The sequence below is a fragment of the Diaporthe amygdali genome (assembly GCF_026229845.1).
Source record: "Diaporthe amygdali strain CAA958 chromosome Unknown NODE_9_length_1275696_cov_64_842800, whole genome shotgun sequence".
NCBI lineage: Eukaryota > Fungi > Ascomycota > Sordariomycetes > Diaporthales > Diaporthaceae > Diaporthe > Diaporthe amygdali.
In genome coordinates this window covers 1,100,466-1,124,400 of record NW_026517029.1, presented here as the reverse complement: position 1 = coordinate 1,124,400, position 23,935 = coordinate 1,100,466, and the positions used below count along the sequence as shown (strand labels likewise).

At 54.7% G+C, this 23,935-nt stretch overlaps 8 protein-coding genes across 8 annotated transcripts; 6 read left to right on the top strand and 2 right to left on the bottom strand.

Annotated features, from left to right (window-relative positions):
- Positions 1-870: 870 nt before the first annotated feature.
- On the top strand, positions 871-4,331 carry J7T55_013164 (uncharacterized protein; the record flags this gene model as incomplete). Its single annotated transcript, XM_053141826.1, has 6 exons — positions 871-1,147; positions 1,939-2,079; positions 2,256-2,437; positions 2,915-3,044; positions 3,293-3,373; positions 3,439-4,331. The coding sequence occupies 6 exons, from the start codon at positions 871-873 to the stop codon at positions 4,329-4,331; spliced, it is 1,704 nt and encodes a 567-aa protein (XP_052995509.1).
- Positions 4,332-5,305: 974 nt separating this feature from the next.
- Positions 5,306-6,713, top strand: J7T55_013163 (uncharacterized protein; the record flags this gene model as incomplete). The annotated part of the gene is made up of 5 exons (XM_053141825.1): positions 5,306-5,348; positions 5,408-5,421; positions 5,491-5,515; positions 5,585-5,978; positions 6,032-6,713. The coding sequence occupies 5 exons, from the start codon at positions 5,306-5,308 to the stop codon at positions 6,711-6,713; spliced, it is 1,158 nt and encodes a 385-aa protein (XP_052995508.1).
- Positions 6,714-7,343: 630 nt separating this feature from the next.
- J7T55_013162 (uncharacterized protein) lies at positions 7,344-9,136 on the top strand (the record flags this gene model as incomplete). The annotated part of the gene is made up of 3 exons (XM_053141824.1): positions 7,344-7,438; positions 7,506-7,698; positions 7,757-9,136. 3 exons carry the CDS (start codon positions 7,344-7,346, stop codon positions 9,134-9,136), a joined length of 1,668 nt encoding a protein of 555 aa, XP_052995507.1.
- Positions 9,137-9,496: 360 nt separating this feature from the next.
- Positions 9,497-11,227, bottom strand: J7T55_013161 (dihydroorotate dehydrogenase; the record flags this gene model as incomplete). The annotated part of the gene is made up of 1 exon (XM_053141823.1): positions 9,497-11,227. One exon carries the CDS (start codon positions 11,225-11,227, stop codon positions 9,497-9,499), a length of 1,731 nt encoding a protein of 576 aa, XP_052995506.1.
- A 248-nt stretch (positions 11,228-11,475) lies between these two features.
- Positions 11,476-12,338, bottom strand: J7T55_013160 (uncharacterized protein; the record flags this gene model as incomplete). The annotated part of the gene is made up of 2 exons (XM_053141822.1): positions 11,476-11,872; positions 11,950-12,338. 2 exons carry the CDS (start codon positions 12,336-12,338, stop codon positions 11,476-11,478), a joined length of 786 nt encoding a protein of 261 aa, XP_052995505.1.
- A 1,281-nt stretch (positions 12,339-13,619) lies between these two features.
- On the top strand, positions 13,620-15,233 carry J7T55_013159 (uncharacterized protein; the record flags this gene model as incomplete). The annotated part of the gene is made up of 1 exon (XM_053141821.1): positions 13,620-15,233. One exon carries the CDS (start codon positions 13,620-13,622, stop codon positions 15,231-15,233), a length of 1,614 nt encoding a protein of 537 aa, XP_052995504.1.
- Positions 15,234-17,676: 2,443 nt separating this feature from the next.
- J7T55_013158 (uncharacterized protein) lies at positions 17,677-18,895 on the top strand (the record flags this gene model as incomplete). Its single annotated transcript, XM_053141820.1, has 3 exons — positions 17,677-17,972; positions 18,299-18,561; positions 18,678-18,895. The coding sequence occupies 3 exons, from the start codon at positions 17,677-17,679 to the stop codon at positions 18,893-18,895; spliced, it is 777 nt and encodes a 258-aa protein (XP_052995503.1).
- Positions 18,896-20,674: 1,779 nt separating this feature from the next.
- Positions 20,675-23,707, top strand: J7T55_013157 (uncharacterized protein; the record flags this gene model as incomplete). Its single annotated transcript, XM_053141817.1, has 3 exons — positions 20,675-20,982; positions 21,810-21,962; positions 22,027-23,707. The coding sequence occupies 3 exons, from the start codon at positions 20,675-20,677 to the stop codon at positions 23,705-23,707; spliced, it is 2,142 nt and encodes a 713-aa protein (XP_052995502.1).
- Between the last annotated feature and the right edge of the window lie 228 nt (positions 23,708-23,935).

The window sequence follows — 23,935 nt, the reverse complement described above, 5'->3', positions numbered from 1 at the left end:
GGAGCTATTGCGACGAAAGAAGTTGAACTACAAAGCAGGACCTGCATGCGTTCATATGGCTACGCCGTATATGAGTCTTCCTGGATTCCAACAAAAGACCTGGCTGTACTCACACGTCTCAGAAGTCGCTGGTTTTAGCATATATACTCTTGGACCAACACCGTCACCCTCTCCAAAATCTTAACGTGTCATTGCAGAGTTCCGTGTGACTTATTTATTTTCTCCGTATAGAAGGCTGTCCTATAGGAGGAGGTTACTTAAGTATCCCACCTGCAGGAGATAAAGGCATGTATCAAACTTACATCACGATATTAGCAAGATGACTGGCAGAAGCTTGAAATTAAATTGATTTTCCCGTTGTCTTTCAATCACTTAGGTACTACTTCGCAGCTGATCATCATTCGTCTCGATTATTAGAAATTCTCCGATTCTAGTTGTGTCTATCTCTTACGCTGGTCTGTAATGACTGGAAAGGCGATGGCTACACTATCATTTGTGTGTCTTGTCTTTAATTATTAGTGCGATTCTCCGTTGAGATCAACTGACCTCGTAGGGCATGCTAGTGGATTTTAGTAGCCTAGCCAACAGCAAGATTCTTGGCCGCGTGCTTGTAGTACCATTTCCAAAGACTTCTGGATTTAGAAAGCATGGAAAATATTTATTGCTTGAGAAGCGAATTAATCGCCGGTAATAATATTATTGGTGGAAGTGCATATTTTGAACCACATATCTTTTCACTTCAGAATGATACTCTTTCATATTAATCTTTGTCACCAACCTTATAACTAGAAGTCATCCCTTGGCATATTTACATTCGAGCCCTTTTTATTTCGAAGACAGAGACACCATCATCACCAGGTCCCCTTCACAATGCAATTCGCAAAACTCTTTCTCCGCCGAGTCTTGTCCGGCAAGCCATGGATGATGACCCACGTCCAATCCCTCACCCAACCTGCCAAATCATCGGACAGCACCTCGCTAGCTCAAGAAATGTCCGCATCGGAGATCAAGGAAAGGGAGATTGATCCCACAGATAAGGATTCCTGGTCTCGAGGACCAGATCTACTGTGGTTGAACAATGTCCCGAACAAAAGGAAGCCGATGACAAAGTCCTTGCCTCCAGGGCTCTACATCGAGCTTCCTGAAGGTCGAGTCCATGTGTCTCGGTACTATCCCTAGGAGCCTCCTTCAGGCCGGACATTCAGTCTGGCATTGATCAGGCGGCAGAGAGACACACGCTACTCTGCGACAAAGAATACTTCGGTTCATAGAATCATTTTTTTGGTTTCAGTTTGCTATCGCCTGTCATATCGAGACACGTGACCGCGGGAGACGTCCACCTGACTGGAAGAGGAAGATTACGCGCAACAGAAGGCTGGAGGGTCATGAAGTTAATTAGTCCCAATTCGGGTGACGTGGTGCAGTTGCCTTTCGACTTTGTAATTGGACCAGAATGTCATTTCACGACCTGTGTGGGGCGCGTGATTGAATGGGACAATGAGCCGTCGGTTTCTGGGGCCGCAGTATACATGTCAGTGCAGTTTACCTGCGATTGTTGGAAATTTGAAGTGCTTTACTGAATTCGAAACAAGATTGAGACCTCGTTTCCGCCCCTTGCTCACACCCGGAAACAACTCAGATCAGTCGTTGATTTCCGGCGCTCTGTAGGGGGCGAGTCATTGTGTGATGAAAGCGTTTCACATGCCTCGCTGCCATTGTGTGCACTGTTTCCCGGGATCTATTAATCTATGACTTGTTGAGTAGCTGGTCGTCCAAGTACTTGAATGCTGCTTCTCCTATCAAACAAAATGAAAGATGGATGATAATTTGGTGGATTCGGTTTGTTGCAACGAACTACACTGGGCCACCTTTTGCCGGCGTTTCGTCCCTTTTGGATAAGCTGCCTTGCCCCATTGGTCGCCCCTGTCTTTCGTCCAGTGGGCAGTGAGGAGTTCGTGCGCCGTGCATCGCGCGGTGAGGTCCTGGTTGCAGGGTCCACGGCTGGAAGAGTCATTGCGCCCCCACTTGAAGACCGCGTGTCGCAGAACATGGCCAGTACTACACAATCAAATGCGTCTAGTGATGATCAACTACTCTAAGACCTTGAGCATTTCGGTAGAGACCACAGCAAGAGCCTGCCATTACCTAGCAAAATATGAGATTAATTGTAATTGTGATGGGGAGTGCCGACATTGCGGGACGAGTGCACGTGTGGGCTGCAGACCGCGAAATGTGCTGATCGAGCTCGGTTCTAGCAAGCGAGGGCCATATTTTTCCAGATTTCGCCGCCGTTTTCGCGGACATGGGCATCTGGCGATCAAGCCCATTCTGGATACCGAAACAAGCGCGTCTGTGTGCTGTACTGTCCTGCCTGTACACGCATGCGGTCCACCAATATCTCAACGGTCTCAACGACACGCCACGCCCGTCCCGTCCCGTGTCGTGTGTTCAAATTTAGGTACCGATGGCCTGTCAGAGTTCGCGCGGTTGTGCGGCTGATGGGGCTGGATGTTCTTCGGAAGCTTCCATCGGCGATGGGGTCTCCCCTGGCGATGGGCCATCCAGCCAGGATCGTCCAGATCGTCCAACGGTCACGCCCTACACAGTCTCCCACACGTCCTAGCCCGGCCGTCGCTGCAACCCAATTGATCGCCGCAAACCTTCTCTATCCGTGTACTTGACCTTGCTCCCAGGAGGTGCCGAGGGATACGCATGCCTCTCCGGCAGCATGTAGGCAGTCCCGCATTAAAGACTGGTCCCAGCAGGTCGGATCCTGGGGGTTATCCTGGGCGCGCTTGCAGGTCCAGTGCCGAGCCGAGTCGATGAAGGCGAGCTCTCCCCCTGAGATGGGTCTACTCCAAGAAAATAGGCTCCATACTCCGCCTGCAAAATGCAACATCGCTTTCTTCTTCAGGCGTCGAATGGAGTGTACAACGGGCGACAGTGGACCCCGGGCAACGACATGACACCAGCCGGTGGTCGCGGCATGAGGCGGATGCTTTCCGACATCTCATGCTGGGTGGACGTGACTGGTCCTGAACTCTGTCAGTGGGGGTTGGCAATTACTCGCGGACACCGTCCCCTTGATTTTCTGTCAGCGGGGCTCTGTCCGAAACCAGCAACGACCGCCCTTCGAACCCCGTTTTTGGCTCGTTTACGGCGGTGATGGGGACGCTCTGCCGTGCCCGCGAAGTGAACAAATAAGAATCTGCCGCTCACCTTGCGTGACAACCAACGTTCTGCATCCCCAGCCGGTCAAGTGATCAACACCTCCCTCGTCGACGTGAAACAGCCGAGACCGGTGTGCTTGCGACACTTTCCTCCAGCCCGGCTCAGTTCACACCAGTCCAGTACAGCAGCATAGATCAGGATCGTTAGCCTGACCATACGAGTACTGAGTGTTTTTTGAGGGCAAAATGTCAACATCATCGGAGCGAGAGCCTTTCGTGGAGGCCCGGTTCCTTGAGGACCTCGAGAAGGGCTCAGAACTATTGGAGGCGCCATGGGACGAGAAAACGATGAAGGAGGTCATCAACGCCCACCGCGAGCTCATTGATGATGCCGCTATACAAATACGCGGCACAAGTACCCCGGGACATCCCATCTCATTCCGACTCTTTATGGCCACACCCGCAGACACGTTGCAAATTGCCGAAGATCAAGGATGGTTACATCCCGACAACCCGATACTTGGACTCGCCAGGGCCGTCCGGACTCAGTGCAAAGGTGCCATTGAGCAGCCCGAATTCAGAGCCGACAAAGGATGCGACGGCCTGTTGATGTACCTGAATGGCCTGAGAGAACTCGACTACATTCTTGCGACGCCAGGGATGCCCGAAGGCATCAAGGCCAACAGACAAAAGTTCCTGGATATCGATCTCAGCCAGGTCGTTGTCGTCCATTTTGACTACCCCCAAGAACTGATATCTTTCTATTTCCTGGGCCAGGGTCCTCTATCCAAGGAGACCCTCGACAAGATGGTGGCCTTGACTGGCGCGCCACCTCCTTCAGAAGCTGTGTACACTGATATTGTCGGCGTGCTGCTGGATTCCTCATACTATCTCACTGTCGTCATGGATTATCACACCGGAAAGGCCGTCAAAATCGAGCTCCACCTGTTCTTCCCCGTGAAGCTGCCCCCGGACATGAACATTCCCGACGTTGGAGACCGGCTGGCTAGCTTCTGGGATATTCCAACGTATGAGTCTGAGGAAATGGATGTGTTATCATATTGTTTCGGCGATACGCGTACGGGCGACATTCTGGCACTAAGAGGTTACTGCGGAGGCTTCAGAGAGTTGATGAGATCTTGGGGCATCATTGGCGCGTGATTGTCGTGGAGCAAATCAAACCAATAGGCAGGAGCCGACAAGATGGATGGGCTGTCAAGCCGACGCCTTGTCATGTCGGAGGAGCCGTTGATATAGCATAGAAGCGATTGATACCCAAAGAACAACGTACCTACTGTAATGTGCAGGAAAGGTTTTGTCATAACAGTCCTGGCGCATTCCTCACATCTAACGACCATAATAAAACGGATACGGACTTTTTCCGGAAACTGGCAAACAGGTCTGAAACAAGTCAGGCCTTCGGGGAAGACGAGCCATTGGACTGGACATCTGGCAGTTGCACCATGTCCCTAGTTAGTGAAGGGGTCAACCCACGAAAGAAATTCTCATTCTGGGTTTCTCACGGTGACTCTTGTTTCTGGATCTCAACGCGTGGGCATGCTGACTGAGAAGTTGGGTCTGGTTCAACTTCTCATCACTCATGCTGGATCTCTCGAATTCTGGAAGGACATTTTGGATAGAAATGGATACAGGTCAAGAATTACTGACAAATTTTCGAAATCATGTAACTAGTTAGGCAGTTCGCTATGCAGCTCTGCGAGCATCTATATGGAAGAGCAAGCATTCATGGTTTAATCACTTGCAAGACAGACTATGAGACTATACGAGAAAGCTTACAAATCCAAGCCACTACAATGACACAATTTATATCACGTGTCAAAAGAGACTGAACTTCAAGTTTTTGATTTGCAACGCGGGGGAGGGATCGGCGCTCTAACTTGGGTGAGAATTTAGCATCCTGTTTTCAGACCGAGACCGGGAATACCACGCGCCCTTCGATGTCTACTAGTCGTAGTGAGGATATGCGATGCCCCTCTTTTGTAAGCCTTCATCGCCAACTTTGATCAACGCAATATTGGATGCAGATATTTCTCATCATCGACATCTAGCGCAGAGGATTTTTAATTCTCGTCTTATCCTACGTAGAGCTCATTGCTCAGGTCGTAACAGTCAATATGCCGGTGCAAAACATCGCGGAATTCAAGATCGATGGTTGGGGTATGTTATTCGTGTGGATGATCTTTGCAATTGATAGGGAGGCTGACATATTTCCTTAGTGAGAGAATACGGCGTAAGTTCGGTTCCGAGGTTAGGGCGTTGTTCATGAGGACATCGATAAGTAACATCAAAATTGTGGCAGCCTGTGGCCAAGATTCAACTACAAGGTTAGCGTCTAGACCACCTGAATGTATTTGAGAAGAAGGCTCACCTCATATTAGGATCATACTCTACAGCACTCTCTCTCAGGGACCTGCAGCAACTTCATCCAGCCCGGAAAGACCCGATTGACCCGGAACTCAAGCTCACATATGGCCAAGTCAAAGGCAGTGCGGAGCTCCGCAAGCGCATCGCAAGTCTCCATTCTTCCAGCGATGTCAACTTGACAGAGGATCACGTCGTGATTACTCCAGGTTCTATCATGGCGAACTATCTTGTTCTAGCTTCAATCTGCGGGCCCGGAGACCACGTTATATGCCAATTTCCTACATACGGGCAGCTTTACCTCCTGCCAAAGCATCATGGTGTCGATGTGGATCTCTGGACGATGAAACCCGAAAATGACTGGGCCCCAGATATTGAAGGGCTTCGGAACATGATCAAGCCTAACACCAAGGCGATCATCATCAAGTCTGTGACCATGCCGTTACTGTGACAGACTGACTTGAGCTGACACGACAAAGCAACCCCAACAACCCAACGGGTTACACCCTTTCAAAGGCCGCCCTGGGGCAGCTCGTCGCTGTGGCCCGAAGCTCAAACATCACTATCTTCTCAGACGAGGTCTTCGCTCCTCTTTTTCACGCCCCCACCGTCCCTCCACCTCCGATGGTTTCTCTTCCTTACGCCAGCACCGTGTCGACGGGTTCTTTATCGAAAGTGCACGGCTTACCAGGAATCAGAATCGGCTGGGTCGTGTCGCAAGACCTGGACCTGATACAGCGGGTTATCAACCTACGCGACTACACGACACTGTCTGTTTCTCAGATCGATGATGGCGTTGCGTGCCATGCGCTGGATCCTGAAGTCCTCCCGCAGTTGCTGTCTAACAACTTGACGAATTATGCGAAGAGCATTGCAATAGTAGAGGAGTTTGTAGGGAGACATCGAGACCGGTGCCGGTGGGTCAAGCCACAGGGTGCTGGAACGGCGTTTGTGCAGATCGTGGAAGGGAATGACGGCCGGGCTGTAGACGATGTTCATTTGGCCCATGGGTTAGCTGTAGAGAAGAGCGTGTGTGTTGTTCCTGGAGGTCTCTGCTTTAGCGAGGACGGTGCTGGGGATTTCAAGGGTTATTTACGGTTCAGACTGGGCGATCCTGGTGTCCTGAGGGACGGACTACAAGCTCTTGAAGAGCTGCTGTGACATGTGGGTAATTATACATCACGAACAAATGTATACATGAATACCAGCTCCAAGTCAATTGCTTCGCACTTCTGCCCGTGTCATGCTAGTGAAGCCAATGTTCATAATTCGAAGGTGATATAAACAGACTGTTTGAATAAAGTTTCGGATAGTGGTGAATGCTGGGATTCAATTGACCACTTAGAGCAACACACGACAGACCAGTGACCAAGATTTTAAATCTATTAGTGAGAGACTCTCATCTTACATCGTAGCCCCAACTTTGTCTCGCCTAGTGGACCGACAGCCGCTAGTTACTATCCACGCACCCTAGTACTCCCCAAGTATAGTTAGTTAGGTCGCTGTTATCGGTCAGACGATCCTGCCCGCCGCCAAGACCCACAGAGCTACCTGGGGCATAGTGTCACGGCTACATATCTATGGGCCAATACCGTCACCCTTGTGCTACGATAAGCAACATCACCGGCACACGGTGGCGCTGATAGGCATGCGTGGGATGTTCGGCCGCAAAGACTTGCCTGAAATACTTGGGCCCTCCCTCTTCCGTCTAGATTGTTACGGTACCGTTTGCTGCAAGAGCGTTTTGAGGTCCGGCTACTCCATATTTGAAGGCTCAGACGAGGGCGGAATATGGCGAGACTCAGGTTGCGATTGCCTCGGTTCGAGAGGCCTCGACTGCATGTCGAGCAGCCCAAGTCATCTTTTGCAGAAGGCAATGCCAGATGGTCAGTATGGAGAAAGCGATTTCTCTCTTGCACACGACCAAACCCGCATGAACTAACATATCATCAGGACGAACAAGGACCTCGATCCGGTCCCACCACACGCAAGAAAATGGGGCGTGACCAGCTTCATCGCGTATTGGATTTCAGATGCCTTCAACGCAGCGACCTGGCAATTCGGAGCCAGCGTCATTGCAGTCGGGCTGACGTGGCGTGAGAGCATCGCCGTCGTGGCCGTGAGCTTCTTCATCATTTCCATTGTTGTAAGTCGGCCCGGTCCGCAGATCGTCCCTGAACCTTAAAGACTCATGCACATCTTAGATCGCGTTCAACGGAGCGACGGGCGTAATCCACCACACCCCATTTCCCGTCATTGCTCGCGCAGCATGGGGTTTCTGGGGATCGTACGTCGCCATCATCTCACGAGCCATCTTGGCCACCTTCTGGTTTGCGATTCAGACCATGAACGGCGCGTACACTGTCCGGACCATGATCGGTGCGATATGGCCCTCGTTCCTCGCACTCCCATCAAACATTCCACCATGGCAAGGGATTGACGATGCCACACTGGGTTGCTTTGTGATTTTCTGGTTTGCCCAGATCCCCTTCCTGCTCATGCACCCAAACCAGCTCCGGTGGCTCTTCATGGCCAAGTCGATCATCGTGCCGATAGCCTGGATTGCAATTCTCATTTGGGCCCTTGCTAGCACCCGCGGGTCCGACATCTTTGACCAGAAGGCGACGGTGTCTGGGTCAAGCTACAGCTGGGCCTTCCTGGCGTCGATGAACTCGGTCATCGGAAACTACGCGACACTGTCGGTCAATCAGGCCGATTTTTCGAGGTACAGCCGGGTCTCCGTCAAATATCAGTGCATGTATGTGCCTCTGTTGCCCGCCTTCTTCACGTTCATCGCCTTCATCGGAATTGCCTCCGCTTCAGCCGGTGGTGTGCACTACGGCGTGATAGAATGGGACCCCATGGCGCTCATCTCCCACTGGTCCAACAGACCCGCCCGTTTCTTCGCTGCGGCCTCGTTCTCCCTCGCGGCGCTCGGCGTCAATATCTCCGCCAATTCTCTCTCCGCCGCGAATGACTTCATGGCTCTGTTCCCGCGCTATGTGAACCTGCGTCGCGGACAACTTCTCTGCGCTCTTTTATGCTGGGCTCTGGTGCCGTGGAAGATCCTCGCGTCAGCGGGCTCATTTCTCAACTTTATGTCTGCCTACGCCATCTTCCTCGGCCCAATCGCAGCGATCATGCTGTTTGATTTCTGGGTCGTGCACAAGCGGAAATACGACACACTGGCACTATACGACCCGCACAGCATATACAGATACAGCGGCGGGGTGAACTGGAGAGCCATGGTCGCGTTCCTCGTCGGTGTCGCGCCGAGCTTGCCTGGATTTATCAACGGCATCAACCCCAATATCGACGTCGGTGTGGGCGTACATCCTTATCAAATTGGTTGGATGATTGGATTCTTTGGGACTGCTGTAGTCTACACCAGCCTGTCATTGCTACTGCCGGCTCGTGAGACCTTCATAGACAGGGCTGTGAGGCCAGATGAGATCTACGCGACGCACGCAGAGTACATCAACGCGCAAGGTTCCAACAATGGAGATGGGAGTGGAAGCGGGGAACTGGAGGCTGGTGTCCCGGAAAAGGCTGGCATACGCAGTAGACTGGAAAAACTTCTGTAGTCAAAGTGTCCAAGCACTCTGCACTGCGTGGGGACACACTTTTCTTGAATCCCCTTAAGAGAGGACTGATCGAGGGGCCCGTTCACTTCTAGAATATAATACAAGTTATAAGGATAGACATGATATGGTTTCCAATACTGCATATTTGAGTCAACATGGTGCAGCGAATTGTATGTGGTGTTGTCAATACTATGGAGCACGTTGAAGTCGACGAGATGTGCGGCCTCTTCAGTGTTGCAAGGTATCTGTCTACGAAATGCACGTTATTGAATCGAATCTCGAACTTGAGCTCTATATATTCATGCTTTCGGGGACATCATTTTGTCTATCGGTATTTCCCAAACAATGCAGTCCTTCGCTTCACGCTTTACCATTTGTCAACGCCGACCTCATCTCCCCTTTCATCCGTGTCACTGTACCAGCTCCGCCGTATACCATGCCCGTGTAGACCATAGCCACGCTGGCGCCTGCGTTCAAGACCTTGAGTGCCTGCTCGCCGTTCTTGATGCCACCTGTAGCAAAGATGACCTTTTGCGAAGGCTGCTTTGAGTTCTCTGCCTTGCCGGACACGGTGCCCTCTACAGCTGGGACGGCGACAGCATTCTGCGCCTCACCAGCCTGCAGAGACTGTGCGTCCAACATCTTGCGATACTTTCCGACCAAGTCAAGCGTGCGATCAAACATGGATGGGCCAGAGAACCCACCCGTCTCTGTCAATGCCTGCTGCTCCCTGGATGTGAGTCTGACACCCTCTGGAACGAGCCCGGTTCTCCGCTTGGTCGTGTTGCCCACGATCACACCGTCCACATCACTCATGTACACAGCCTGCACGATGCCAGCCATTTGCGCACTTTCATCCTCGTCGGGTGAGACCTTGACCATGACCTTCGGCTTGGTCTTGCGGTTTGTCTTCCTGGCCTCCTGGACAACAGCGCTCAATATCCTTCCCAAAGGTTCTGCAGCCTGTAGGTCCCTCAGCCCAGGGGTGTTGGGGCTGGAGACGTTGACGACCAGTACATCAGCGTAGGGAGCCACCCGATTCACGCAGTAGACGTAGTCCCTCGCCACGGCATCAACGTCCCGCTCGTCCGTGTCCTTCTGCTTCGCAACCTGCACGCACAGTAGCCTGCCAGGGAGCAGACTGCCTGGAGGGACATCCGTTCCCTCCCCGTTGAGGACCTCCCGCTCGGTCAGACCGAGGGACAAGGCGAACTTGCGTACGCGTTCTCGTAGTCTCGCGGCCATGGCGTCCGCGCCCCTGCTGTTCAGGCCGTACCGGTTGACCATGCCCTCCACGCTTGGCACCCTCCAGACGCGAGGCTTGGGGTTCCCCTCCTGTGGCCGCGGGGTGCAGCCGCCAACCTCCACAACGCCAGCGCCGAGCTCGAACAGCACGTCAGGGATCTCGGCATCCTTGTCCAGGCCTGCGGATATGCCTATCGGGTTCGCGAGCGTGACGTCGAACACCTGAGTGGCGAGGTCGCTGGGCTCGGGGACGATCCCAGGAGCTCGTGTAGGCCGTTCCCGTGGGTGCAAGCCCAGCTCGTAGAGAAACTTCAGGGCCTTGGTGCCGACGTGGTGGGCTTCCTCAGCGTCGGGGTAGACAGCTCGCAGAACAGGTGGAATGAGCCATTGTTGGTATGAGGCGCGGGTGTCGGTTGCGTAGAGATAGAGAAGATAGGCTGAGGCCAGGAGCGAGGTGGAGAGGGCGACCGTGCCGAAGCCGACTGCAGATTGCCTGGGAGGCGCTTTGCTCTCGTTCTGCTGCTGGGAGCTCGAGGATGTGGAAGAGGAAGACGAGGAGATCGAGGTCGCTTCGGTCGTCGGGGCGGAGGACGCAGAGCGTAGCGCGGCCTGGTGCAGAGAGAATCGAGGCCGAGGGGCTGGCCTGGAGACGCGCAGAGCCGTCAGAGGGGTGCGCAGACCGTAGGGTGTCAGTCGAGCCATGGTCAAGGAGAGAACCTGGGCGGCGCCAGTGCTCAATGGCTCGCTGGTGTTGAGCAAACGAAGGTTGAAGTACAAATGACGTTGCGTAGAAGAAAGCGACTGTCGCAGGCGGGAATTTGAAGCAGCACGAGCCTCTCCTGACATGTGGTTTGTTTACCGTGCGATCTGGACCGCAGCACCGTACGACATGGCACCATCACGAGTCAATACACAGTGCGAACTGCCGCACATCTCGAGAACCAAACGAGGTCTGGTTATTTATTCCCGGTCTAATTCTACTGCGTGCGAACGCCAGACGCCGTCTAATGCCTTTCTATCTGTTTATGTCCGTTCCCTCTGTGTACATCATATAGTAATATGGTATCATATCTGCGCCAGAGCCACAGTCCAGCCTAAGAATCCACCATCTTTAACCCCGATGGCGGTATCCTTCCGCCAGGCCTGGAGACTGCCTCTTCCTCCTCGGCTACCCGGTTAAGGAATGCGAGATATGTCTGCCACCCAACGGCCATGACACCCGCGAAGACGCTGCGGTATTCCAAAGGAACATAGTGGAAGTTGATGGCTGTGACGATGGGCCACAGCTTGATGGAGTTCATGATGCTAACCGGGACGGTCCTCTTGACGCGCTCCCAGATCTCTATGAAGTTATCGCCGGCCAGGAATGCTTGCATGCCGAAGAAGTAGGTATTGAACAAGGGCGTGAATATCGACTGGTTGATAACGATCTTGGTGCCGATGGACAGGACTCGCGACGAGTAGTTGAAGTTGCGCGACAGCCACATAAACCTGCGCAGCACGCACACAGTCAGCCCTTTCTGTACATAGCGCATCAACACACTAAGGGGAGCAACGCGGTAGCGTACCATTCAAAGCTGGGAATGGAGGAGATGCCTCCTATGATCAGCGACCGGCCAGTCCTCTCCACATCGTACTCCTTTCCATTAATGCGCTGGGCTGACAAGTCGGCAAAGAAATATATTGTCAGAGAAGTCGCGAGTTGGGTGATCCACGGTCTCTTCCTCTGGGATCGACCGTAGGCCTGTACCGTACGGGTCAAGGGGCCGAGGCGCATCCAGAAGGGTATATCAGCAGTCGGGACCGTGTTTGGGATAGGAATTTCCTTCTCCGAGGCGTCGGCCTCGGGCTTGCTGTGCTTCCATCGCCGCTGCTGGTGTCGCGGGCGGCTGCTGGGCCTGAGCGAGTGAAGCTGCTGGCGCAGAAAGGCGCGGTAGTAAAAAGGGGCCGCTGCCATGCCCCGGTTGAGTCTGTGAATGTGTGACTATGTGTTGGGCAACATCGTTTGGGGCGGTTGTGTCAGGGGCTAGCAAGAGTCAGCGACAGTCAAACAAAAGAGAAATGCCGTTTCCAGACTTGCGACAGCCAAAAAGCCGATGCCGCAATCCCGCCTGTACGGTGCCGACCGGATGTCCGCTTCGGCCCCACCACCACCTTGGCATTTGACCAGCTCATTCAAGTTGAGCTGGCCCTAAGGATCCACTGCAACTTCGGCTCCTTACTCTCATTGTCAACATCTAGGTTCCACAGGACTCTGCGACCTTCAAGATAACATAGACGATATGACCATCTACTGCCCGCTGGCGGCCATGGATACATCTACGCCACGAGACGATTATCAGAGCTAAAGACCCGAGAAAGGAGGACGGACGGGCTACCATCCCTGCATCGCTCTTCAAGTCATTGGCATCGCCAGGCGAGAGCTTGAGCGCGAGGAGGAGCGCGCACCACGTCGCTCAGACAGTGACCGTCTTCAATGGTCAGTTTGACACACTTCATGGGCACAGTCTTCTCTTGATGTCATGCCGCCATGCATTCTCATGTTCAGTTCTGATAACCCGGGGCACGCTCCCCATTCTTGTTTGCATGACGCGATTTGATGCGCTTCGCACTTCCTCTGAGACATGAATCGGTTGTCAGGGTGAGGTGTGGAAAATTTCCGCAGAGCATTGGGACTAGGGTTCCTGATAACCATCTTCATTGCTGCAGGCGAACACAAGCAAGATGCTCGCCCCGCTGTGGTACAGCTTCTGATAAGTGTCGAGGGCTAGGTATCACCTAGTACCCAGCAAGGAAGAGCCGAAGCAACAAGACCTGGTTTGAGCATTCAAGCCGGCCATGGACTGGTATATTCGGGACCATCAAGCGATGGTGTTGTTGAGCGTGCTGGCGGTAATTGAATGGCTCCCCCGCCACAAGGCTTAGCGTCGCGACGGCAGCAATCCCAGGTTACTTTGAACGCGCTTGTGCTACTGAACTGAGGAGGTAGGCATGTGGCAAGCGTGGCACGGTAACTAAGAAGATAGGCAGCCACATGTCCGTCTGGATTGTAGAAATGGCGGATATGGCGGCCAGAGGAAGGGAGAAGTCCTGCCCGTCCCAAGGGAGAGAGAGTAGCGGCATGCTCAAAATGCCATGACCGCCCGCCCTGGATGACCCTTGAAACAGTAAACATTGGGGCCTGTGTATGATTTCTCTCATACAGATGCCTCTGTTCTCATGTTGCCACCCTGCATATATGGCCAGGAAGGCCAGGTTTCGCAAAGAAGCAGTTGCCTTTAGTGTTGTCTTCACCTTGGTGGTCTTCTTCCTGCTCCCAAGGCAACGAATCCTCAGCCAACCACTCCTGGAGACGTCGAAGGAGGAGCTCCATCCGATCCAGCTGCTGCATCAAGAGGCCATTAGTGATTTCGAGGCACTTCTATCTCAACAATCACAGAGTCCAGATGAGGCCGCCGCCGAGTATGAAGAACGGTATGGCAAGCCGCCACCACCAGGCTTCAAGGAATGGGTCAAGTACGCCTTGCGGCAGCGCTCACCGATAATCGATGAATTCGATACCATCTTCGACAATGTGGAGCTTTTTCACCAGTATACTCCAGAGAGGTTGGAGCACCTGATGGAGGAGGCAACCAAAGGCGATAATGTGGCCGCAACGCTGTGTTCATACACCAAGGCCGACGGATTTCAGGGCTGCGACTACTTTGGTTACACCCTGGACTGGATATTTGGAGACGCGAAAAAGCGCCTTCCAGATGTCAAAGTCCCGGTCAATGTTCTAGACGAGCCATCCGTGCTGCTGATGAATGATGCGAATGATGACATGGCTTCTGTGTGGCCGAACCTAGCTCATCAGAGAATCGTGGAGCAAGTCGCAGAAGCCTGTATGGTCCGAGGAGAAACCACGGTAGACAGGCTCTTGGTCGACAGTGTCAACACATTCGGTTTGCCTTTCGTCCAAAGTGTCGAGGAGGAGAAGGATCTGTGTCTCCACCCGGAATACAAGGACTACCACGGATTCTTGAACTCTCCCACCAATTTCCGACAACTCGGCACGGCCATACCTCTATTATCAAGAGCAGCTCCCTATCCCTTTGCCGACGTCCTCATGCCATCCCCTTATTACGCCTTCCCTTACAATCTTTACAACGGGATACTTGACAAACCATGGCACGAAAAGAAAAATGCCGTCTTCTGGCACGGGTCGACGACCGGTGGCCACTGGCACAAAGACACCCAATGGCGGCAGGGTCACCGCCAGCGGCTCGCGATCCTGGTCAACATGCACACCAGGGGCCAAAACTACACGTACCTGCAGCCGACGAACAAAACAGGGCCAGCCAGCGACCCCTGGCGGGCGTTCAGCACGCCCGAGATCAACCGCACGCTGTATGACGTGCACATCTCAGCGGCGATGCAGTGTGACGACGACGAATGCGACCAGCAGACCAAGTTCTTCCGGATCAACGAGCACAGCGACCAGGGGCCGACGCAGCCGTACGAGTACCGGTTCGCGTTCGACATCGACGGCAACAGCTACAGCGGGCGCTTCCACAAGCACCTGGCGGGCCACACGACGCCGCTCAAGATGAGCATCTTCAAGGAGTGGCACGACGAGCGCCTCATCCCCTGGCTGCACTACGTGCCCGTCAGCCAGAGCATGGAGGAGCTGCCCGAGCTGATGCGCTTCCTTGCCACCACCGACGAGGGCCAGGAGATCGCCTTCCGTATCGCGGAGGAGGGCAGGAAGTGGTACCACCGCGCGCTCACGCCGGTGCACCAGGGGCTATATTTGTATAGGTTGTTTTTGGAGTTGGCGTGGCTTTTAGATCCGGAGCGGCCTGTGGGGTAGATTCCTTACACAACGGAGGTTTGTTTGAATGGGTACTCAGTCTTTGGATTTCTACTGAAGCTTGTATATTTTATATTTGGGGATTGACTTGGGGGGAGCATCTTTTTCATGAGGCAGTCGAACGATCTCGACTCATAAGCGGAATTTCAAATGCACCGATGCATCGTAGAGTTTTGGCTAGCGGTACGTAAGCCAAGTCCTGTTTTGAACTGTTCCCAAGGTAGTTGCCAAGTTTCAATGCGTAACTCTACGAGATCAGTGAGCACAACCTTTTGACTTTGAGATGCTTCAGCAACGCTGATGCAAAGAAGTAATACAAACAAGCAATACGTTCTTGTCAGGGACCTCGATCCTCCGAAGCATTTCCCGAATAAGATGTTACCATCCTAGAAACACTATTGTTCCGGAACAAGTCACCTCTTTTGGGCCTTTACGCGTGCAGATCCCCAAATCTATTTCAAGTCTAGTCCGGAGCAAACAGGGCCAGCGGCACACATGTCTTGGTGCTACGCCCCTTTCCGAGTGAAGCAAACACAAGTGGTCATGTCAGGTTCTCCTTGGGGATCTGCTCTACAAGAACATCGCCATGTGGTTGGCCACTCCCAGAGCATTATGCTGAAGAGGGATTGATTAGGGCTGAATGTCCCTATCGTGCCGGCCCTATTTAGCCCACACTGGCGAACACTAGTCGGCTCGTACCAGTGAGCCAGGACGGCGCGAGACTCTAAGTCCCGTTGGGAATGAACCGCTATTATTGTGCACAGGTTGCCTGGACTGAGCCTCCAAAGTTACGTGACCAACATGCGTTCAGAGGGTCTGGGTGACTCCCCTTTCAAATTCGTTACGACATGATTCATCACGTCTTGGTAGACTATACTGGCACTGGCCACACAAGAAATTATTAGACTTGCGTGTTGTCTTTTTTGGACATCGGCTGAAATCGCTGTCATTACCACATTCCTTCATGTGACTCTAGAAGAGCATGTGAAATACTACAAGTCAGCTGGCTGGCTTTTCAGGCAGAGAGATTCAAGTGATATCAAAGGAAGGAGGCGTTGCGTGGCCAAGACTTCTTGGACATCTGTGGTCGACAATGAGCGCTTAGGCGCATAACCCACGTTTCCAGAGGCTCGAACACGCGCCTGTCGCGCAGGGAAGCGTGATCAGTACCTGCATGTGCCAGGAACGCATTAGGGGCCTGCAAGTCCTGGGACTCAAGCGCTGGTTGTTGGGATTCCCTGCTCCAGCTGAGCACACTTCATGTAAACGCCGGCCAGGCTGGATGTTTCCCATCGGGCATGCACGCACTGATGGTGCCGCGAAGCTCGGCCCGGATAATTCGGGAACCAAGTTTTCGTCCACCCTCCTCAGCTACAACTTATTGACAGCAATTTTCACGGTTGGCGCCTATTGATGTAGCCCCCTGATTACTGTAGGATTGGGCCAACGGACTCATCTCACCAAACACTTAAACATGAGATTGCAGACGGTGGCGTCTCGATTATCGCTGTAGCGAGCGATCCCCCCAACACACCTGCGCCGGATTAAGACGCAAAGGTGAGATCCAAGGCTGACTATGACGTTATCACGCCTCAAAACTGGGAAAGGCGTGCAGCAAAAGCAAAAGCCGTGCCGGAGCTCGCCGCCGGCCAGAAGAAACGGATTTGATGCAGGGTGCCGAAGACTCAGCGGTGGAATGTCGGGAGTGATTCCTCCCAGTCATCCCTGCCCTGCCGAAAGTGTCTGTCGCGTGCCTACGGGGCAGCTTGGTTCCGCGCTGGACGTCGGTTGGTCATTCACCGGAAGTGAACGACTTGAGATCCAGCATTTGTGTAACCATCCGTGCGCACCCGCTAGCTTCGTCCATTGTTTGTTCGTTCCATGATGAAGGGGGGCGGGGGCATTTGCGTTCCCCCGAGGTCATCCGAGTGCTCGAATGGGGTGGTGGACTGGGCGAGCCGGAGCTTTCCCCGGGATCATCAGACCTTGGCGACTGGGAAACAGCTTGATCGAGCGGTGTCGGGCTAGCGCGGCTTCCGATGTTCTGGGCCCTTGTAACGAGGGCAGCGAAATCACGATGTTGCCTGCTCAATGGTTCAAGCCGCACTCAGGGCTCGAAGAAAGGCCGATCTTGTCTTGCATGAGCGAGAGGACATCCTATATGTACAGACGGTACGTGCAGACAGGTGTTCTAATTTAGAAATTGGAGGCTGGACGTTGCAGGATTGAATTTGACGGCAGATCAGCCCCTTAACGCTGTCTCGTGTGTCGGAGCACAAGAAGCTCAGCTCCGGGAGACTCGGCGCGGACTGCCTTCGGCAGTGCCTCGCATTGCATTGCGCCTCAAGGTTCACTGTGGGATCTCACCGGAACCATTGCTACTACCCCAGCGAGTCATTGGTTCTGGAGCTTGCAATAGTCGTCATCAGCGGTTCTGTCGTACATGAGGCCCAGCTTCCATCTGCTGGGGGCCAGCGACAAGCCGGCTCGGTCGGCGGGCAGCCGGAAGGAAAAGGAAAGGAGGCGGTCGCAAAAAGTGGGCGCGGCGGCGCATGCGCATGAACAGGCTGGCCAGGGAAAGAGAGCGAGTCGCGCGTCGAGAGCGCTCTCATTCGGCGGTTCCACTAGCTTCCGAGGGGCGCCGCTGCAGTTCTACGTACAGTGCGGTGCCAGTGCGGTGACGTCTCATCGTCTGGTTGTTGGGCCGGTGAGCGAGCAAATCGGAGCAGATTGGGGGATGTGAGACACTTGAAGAAACGGATCTGTGGCCGGTGTGAATCTGGAGCGGCACCATCGCTCCGGCGGCAATGAGCTTGGTACTGTAATTATCAGAGCCTGTGCATGTAACGTGGTGTGGGTGTGGGTGAGGCGATGGGCGATGGGTAGACTGATTGTCCGCCGACTGGCAGTCTGGCTGGCTGTTGGTCGTTGGCGCGTCGTGTGGGCTCCGTGCTTGGCAAGCCTCGACAAGACCCGAACCGACTGGGACAGCACGCCACGCCGGAAAGTACGAGAAAGAGTTGAAACCTGAGATATGGCTGACTGGGTCCGTATCCCCCGTAAAGTATGGAATCTACAGAAGCGAATGGAGCTGGCAATGTCGCGTGGCTGCGTGGCGACGGGAGGGGGAGACAGTCGCGACAGTGGACGGGGACAGAGACGGGGTGGGCCAGGCAGGAGGAGCAAAGCTTGAAACCCGATGACTGGCACCGCACCGGCTGGGCCGACCCGACTCGCCAGCGATCATCATGTCGTGTACGGACCAATGTCATCTCGCCAGGGAGCAGCCAGGTGCCATCGCCCAAGGCACAAATTTCGAGCCACCGTGGTCTCGTGTCCGCTCACAACCACAACCACAACGTTTTGAGTACCTGTTCAAAGCCCTCAGTACTCACGGAAGGAAAGACACAACACGTGATGGGGTGATGGGATTGCTTTGTAAAGTCTTTGCAGCTTCTGGGTTGACCGGACGTGACATGCAGGATGATGTCGAGGTGCGTGGCCAGGGAGAGAGAGAGAGGGAGGCGAGGAGGGAAATCCCCCGGACCTGGGTGCTGGCCAGTGGCCACCCCATCATCTGCACTGCACACCATGACACCATAACATATTGCGCTGCGGCCCGAGGTGCGAGGCTGTTCTCGTTTGCATCTGCGAGGACCTGACCTGACATGAGACGCGGCACTGCCCATGCACCTATGGCAGAGAAAGAGCAGTCGAGCTGCCGGGGTCTAAAAAAAGAGCAGTACGCAGCAGCAGCAGCAGCATGGCCGCATACAGGAGGGGCGGAAGGGACTGGACGGACGGACTGGAACGGGCTGGACGGCAGTGGGCTGTGGCTGTTTTTGTCAGCTCCGTCATGCTCACGACAGGACTGACGGACGGTCTTCCGTTTTGCATTTTCCATTCTGATCCAGTCATTGCCCCATCTCTCTGCCTACCCAGGCAGTTACCTGGGTAGTCTAAGTATTGTGTACTCTAGAGGTACAATAACATCAGAAATGCATACCGTAGGAAAAGAGCAGGTCGAGCGAGCGGCAGAGAGACAGACTGAAAGACAGATCAGACTAGACGGCAGCGACGTGGACGTGGGACGGAGACGGACTGGAATGGCGGGTGGCCCCACAGAAAAGGAGCAAAAGCAGTCGCAGCCCAAGCCCAGTCTAGGCCAGCCCTTGGCCACGCCCACGCCCACGCCCACGCCCCTGCCCCGATCTCCCGGTCGTGTCCCTTCCCAGCCCGGTTGCCGTGCCTGCTGTCCTCGATCTGGGGGCAACCACCCCCCTCCTGCTGCCGTTTCCGTTCTTGCAGTGGCAGACAAGGCTTGGTTTTGAAATGAGACGGACCAAGGACTGGTGCAAAGAGTCTATGGAAGAGCGAGTGTCTTTATTCGATGGCTCTTTGATGGATTTGGCCCGCTGCAAGACCAAGGGAGAAAGAGAGGCCAGCGTTCGGTGCTCCGGCCGGGAAATGAGCGCCCCCGACGTGCCTCAGGCTTCAGGCAGCCTGCCACACCCGCGCGGGACCTTCCCCTTCCCCCAGAGTGGCAGCCATCAGGAAGCAGCTCTCGGGACCACGGACACCGTAGCGCGCTCTGGGCTCCCTGCCATGTCCCCCCATTCGAGCCCAGTCAGCCCATCCATGAGATCCTTGAAATCCATGAATCTCGGATGCCTGTGGAGCGCCACGACCACCGTCCAGCTCCCACCCACCCCGAGAGCTGCCGCTTCTCTCTTTTTGTGTCGGCCACCACCACCAATACCGCTACCACTACCACTACCACCACGACTACCACCCTCCTCCCTCTCTCCCTCTCTCTCTCTCTCCCTCTCAGCCCACCTGCCGCCTGCATCTTCTACATTCCCCAGTCCCGTCCAGTCCAGTCCACCTGGGCAGCCAGCAGCAAGCCCAGCCCTGTTCAGCTGCCCTGCCCAGCTGCCCCTGCCCTGCCCTGCCCTGCCCTGCCCTGCCTTCCGTCCTCCCTCCCCTCCCCCATTCACCGACCGCCCCGAAAAAGCCACCATCTTGTCTCGCCGTTCCGTGCGAAGGCAAAAATCCTGCCCATTGTCATCCATCCACCCATCCTCCTCGGCTGCCGTCCCTTCTTCCCCTTCTCTTCCCTCCTGACCTGATCTGGTCTTGTCTCCTTCCTCCTCTCCCTTCTCTTGCTTGAATTTGGTCGGCCCACTCCCTCATCTGCGGCGTCAGAAACCTCCAGTCGCATCCCTTGCCGTCGGGCTCAAACACCCGGACTCTGGCGCCTCTTGTTCCCCGGATCTCCGAACCAAACTTTGTTGGCATCGAGACACCACCACCAACACCACAACTTCGACTGACGAGCAGCTGGCTCCTCGACCAAAGCTGCAAACCACCTGCAGACACATTGTCAACCAGCAGCAAGTACTTCGCGTCGCATCACCCCGCCCAACCGGCCTCAAGTCAGCATGTCGGCTGTCCGCGCGACGGCCCTCAGAGCCGGCGGCGCCTGCGTGCGCTGTCGCAAAGGCAAGACCAAATGCGTCTACGAAAATGGCCGCGCGCCCTGCAAGAACTGCTCCAAGGGAATGCACGAATGCTACCTACCATCTGAGTCCATGAGCCATGGTGGACACGGCGTTTCTCCTGCGCGTGCAGCTCGCGCACGCGAGACTCTGCCCAGCGAGCGAGCATCCGGAGCTGCCACCGGCGACCGCCACGGCTCTGCACACCCGACTGCAGTCGCCTCGCGTAACTCGGCACCTGCAACAGAAAAGTACGTCTACCTTTTTTTCAATGTTCTTGCTCATGCATCTTGTTCTCCTGTTCCCTCTATCTCCTATCATCTACTGCGCACTGCGTGTGTCCTGTCTACCACTTTGCATCCCTTGCGTCGCATTCGCCGTCGCCGCCGGGCTACGCCCATGACTGCTGCTGGGTCTACCTTACCCCAGCTCGGCACCTCTCCGTCGCGTTGGCTGGCCCCCTTCTTGAGAATTTCAAGACGCACAAAAAACGCTCTCACTCAACTTGCAAATCATGTTCATCTTTCCTTTACAATTTGACAGCATCTCGCGTGGTCCAAGGGATCCGAGATGATGGATCGTATCAAGGTGGACTCTTGCACCCGTGTCTTCTCTCCGGCCTAGCCCCAATCTCAATCTCATTTCCCTGCTTCCCTGCTCTGCACTGAGCCTGAGGAGCTGCCGCTAGTTCCGGTACGCAGCATCCAATATTCGAACCCACCCTCATCCTGGGAGGTCATAGCTCCGACACTTGATGCTCCGGGGCAGCATCCCACAACACCACCCTCCCTGGCGCGGGAGCAGCCTGCCTCTGTGCACGGCCCATCTCCACTTTTCCGCGCCATTCCCCTGCCGGACAAGGCCCGGTGGCCATCGGCCGCGGCTAAGAGCTGGAAGCGTCCATGTGCATAGCCTCAGTTACCAGACTGCGACCACATCGTGATTCCTCCCATGGGTTTGCATGTCTCGCAGTCGAGACAGACAGGTCGAGCATCACAGACCAAGCAGACTCATTCGTTCTCACTCGGGTGTCCTCATCATATTGGCAACCATGACCACTAACCTCAAATTCAAACAGGCTCGGCCCGGACATGCTTGAACAGTGTGAGAGGGTCATCAATAAGGTCCTGCCAGCATGTGTGGCCTTCCACCGGCCATCCTTCATCCAGTCCCTCAGGAACAATGGCGTTGACAGCGTCATGGTCAATGCACTCCTGTGCACTGCTGCTCGGTACGGACTTACCCTACTCGGCCGGAATCCACTCCGTTTCGCTGACCAAGAACCACTCTGACAGACACTCGCCGACCCTTATCCAGCGCTTTGGAAGGGGCCAGGGCTCTTCTCAGGCAGCCGAGCACTTTGGTCTCAAGGCCAGCAACTTCATCTGGTTGTCGCTCGATCATCCTACCCTGGCAGATATTCAGGCTCTCTGCTTGATGGTCATCCACGAGTGGGGCTCTAGAAGCGCTGTCCGCGCGTACATCTACCTCGGCCAAGCTGCTCGCATGGCCCAGATGTACCGTGTTGTCCATTCCAACGGTCATTCAACCGATCCAGACCGTTTCCTCCAGGAGGAGTCCTTCCGTCGGACACTGTGGCTCATCTACATCCTTGACTGCTTCCTGACGAGCAGCCCGGGCCGCTTTCCCGCCCTGTCAGCACTCGACGTCAAGGATGTGGCACTTCCATGCGAAGACATGAACTTCAACTTCGGCAACCCTGTTTTCGTGCGAACTTTGGACGGAAGTGCGCCTCCCGCGGCTACCAATTCCGCCATTATGGCCCCGGTCGGCGAGTTTGGGCACATCGTCCTAGCTACCGAGGCGTGGCGCATGGTTGTGGAGATGATGACTACCACCACACTCGAAACTTTCAGCGAGGAGCAGTGCCAAATGCTGGAAGTCAAGGTCGCTCAGGTCCGGGCTAACCTCCCTCATCCTTTTGCCGACAGACCAGGCCAGATGGAACTTCATATTACTATGGGTAGTGGCGTCACCTATGCCATGATACACCTCCTTTTGCATTGCGCATCCATTTTCATCAACCGCCGTCGTATACTTCAGATCGTTACCTCGGAGAACTTCAGCATGGACGCGTGGCGCATGTCGAGCCAGAGTCAGATGCAATATGTGGAGCGCATTCTGGAGTCTTCTCACAGTATCATATCCATGCTCACGGCTCTCGAGAGGGCCACCGAGCCTACGGCAGTGTGCTGCCTACCAATCTTCATGCTGTTCTCCGGCTTTACAGCTGGCTCAACCGTGGCATATCTTGCCCTTAAAGGGCTGTCACCCCCTCACACGCATGACTCCATTCATCTCATGGTAGATAAGTGCCTCCATCTCATGAAGGACGGCGCAGAGTCATGGAACCTGGTCCTCCCATGGCACCGGCATTTGAGCGTTATGAGCCGAGTCCTGAACGACATTAATATTGGAGACGATCAGGAGAGAGTGAGCGAGGACAGTCGCATGCAAATTCAACGATCGCCATCCGTTAAGGACGAGAGAGTGAGCCGTGCTGATGCCCACCACGAACAAATGGACTACGAGCAGGCGCCAGCCTCAGGTACCTCTCAGTCCGCACCCCAGGGCAGTGCTCCACGTGTCTCCTCCCCAGGGGATCTACCACAAGCTGCACCCCCGGCACCTATGGATAGCCGCGACAGCGAGCCTCCGAGACCTCGACCAGCCGGCGTGACCACTATTAATGGAGGTTCTGCCGGTGGCTCTACTCCCGCCGCTCTGGGTTCTCCACCAGCAGCTCCTCAGGACGTCAAGCCGGAATACAAGCCTGACTCCCCAGTTCCCGCGTCTAATGGGTCCAACGCTGGAGGCTCGGGATCAGCCCCTCCGCCTGCCAAGGAGAGCGGTGGCTCTGGAGTCGACATGACGCCGGTAGAACTCTGTGCGGCTTTCGAGCGTCAACTACTCGAGCTGGACGATCTTGCCGCGTTCATGGGAGGCGGAGTGTGAGTTCGTCCCTCACCTTTCGATTGCGACCCTGTGGGGAGAACCTTAATTTTTCTGACGGTCGTAGGGCTCCTGCCCCCAAATAAGCGATTCTCTTGATTTTGGCGTTTTCTTCACGCAAACATATAAGTAGAGGGCTCGCTCGGAAGAGACCTCATGGTGTTATTGACTGGCGTTCCCGCTCTGGCGTTGTCGGGAGGCTTCTCGTATCGGCAAAGGCATCTGTTGGCA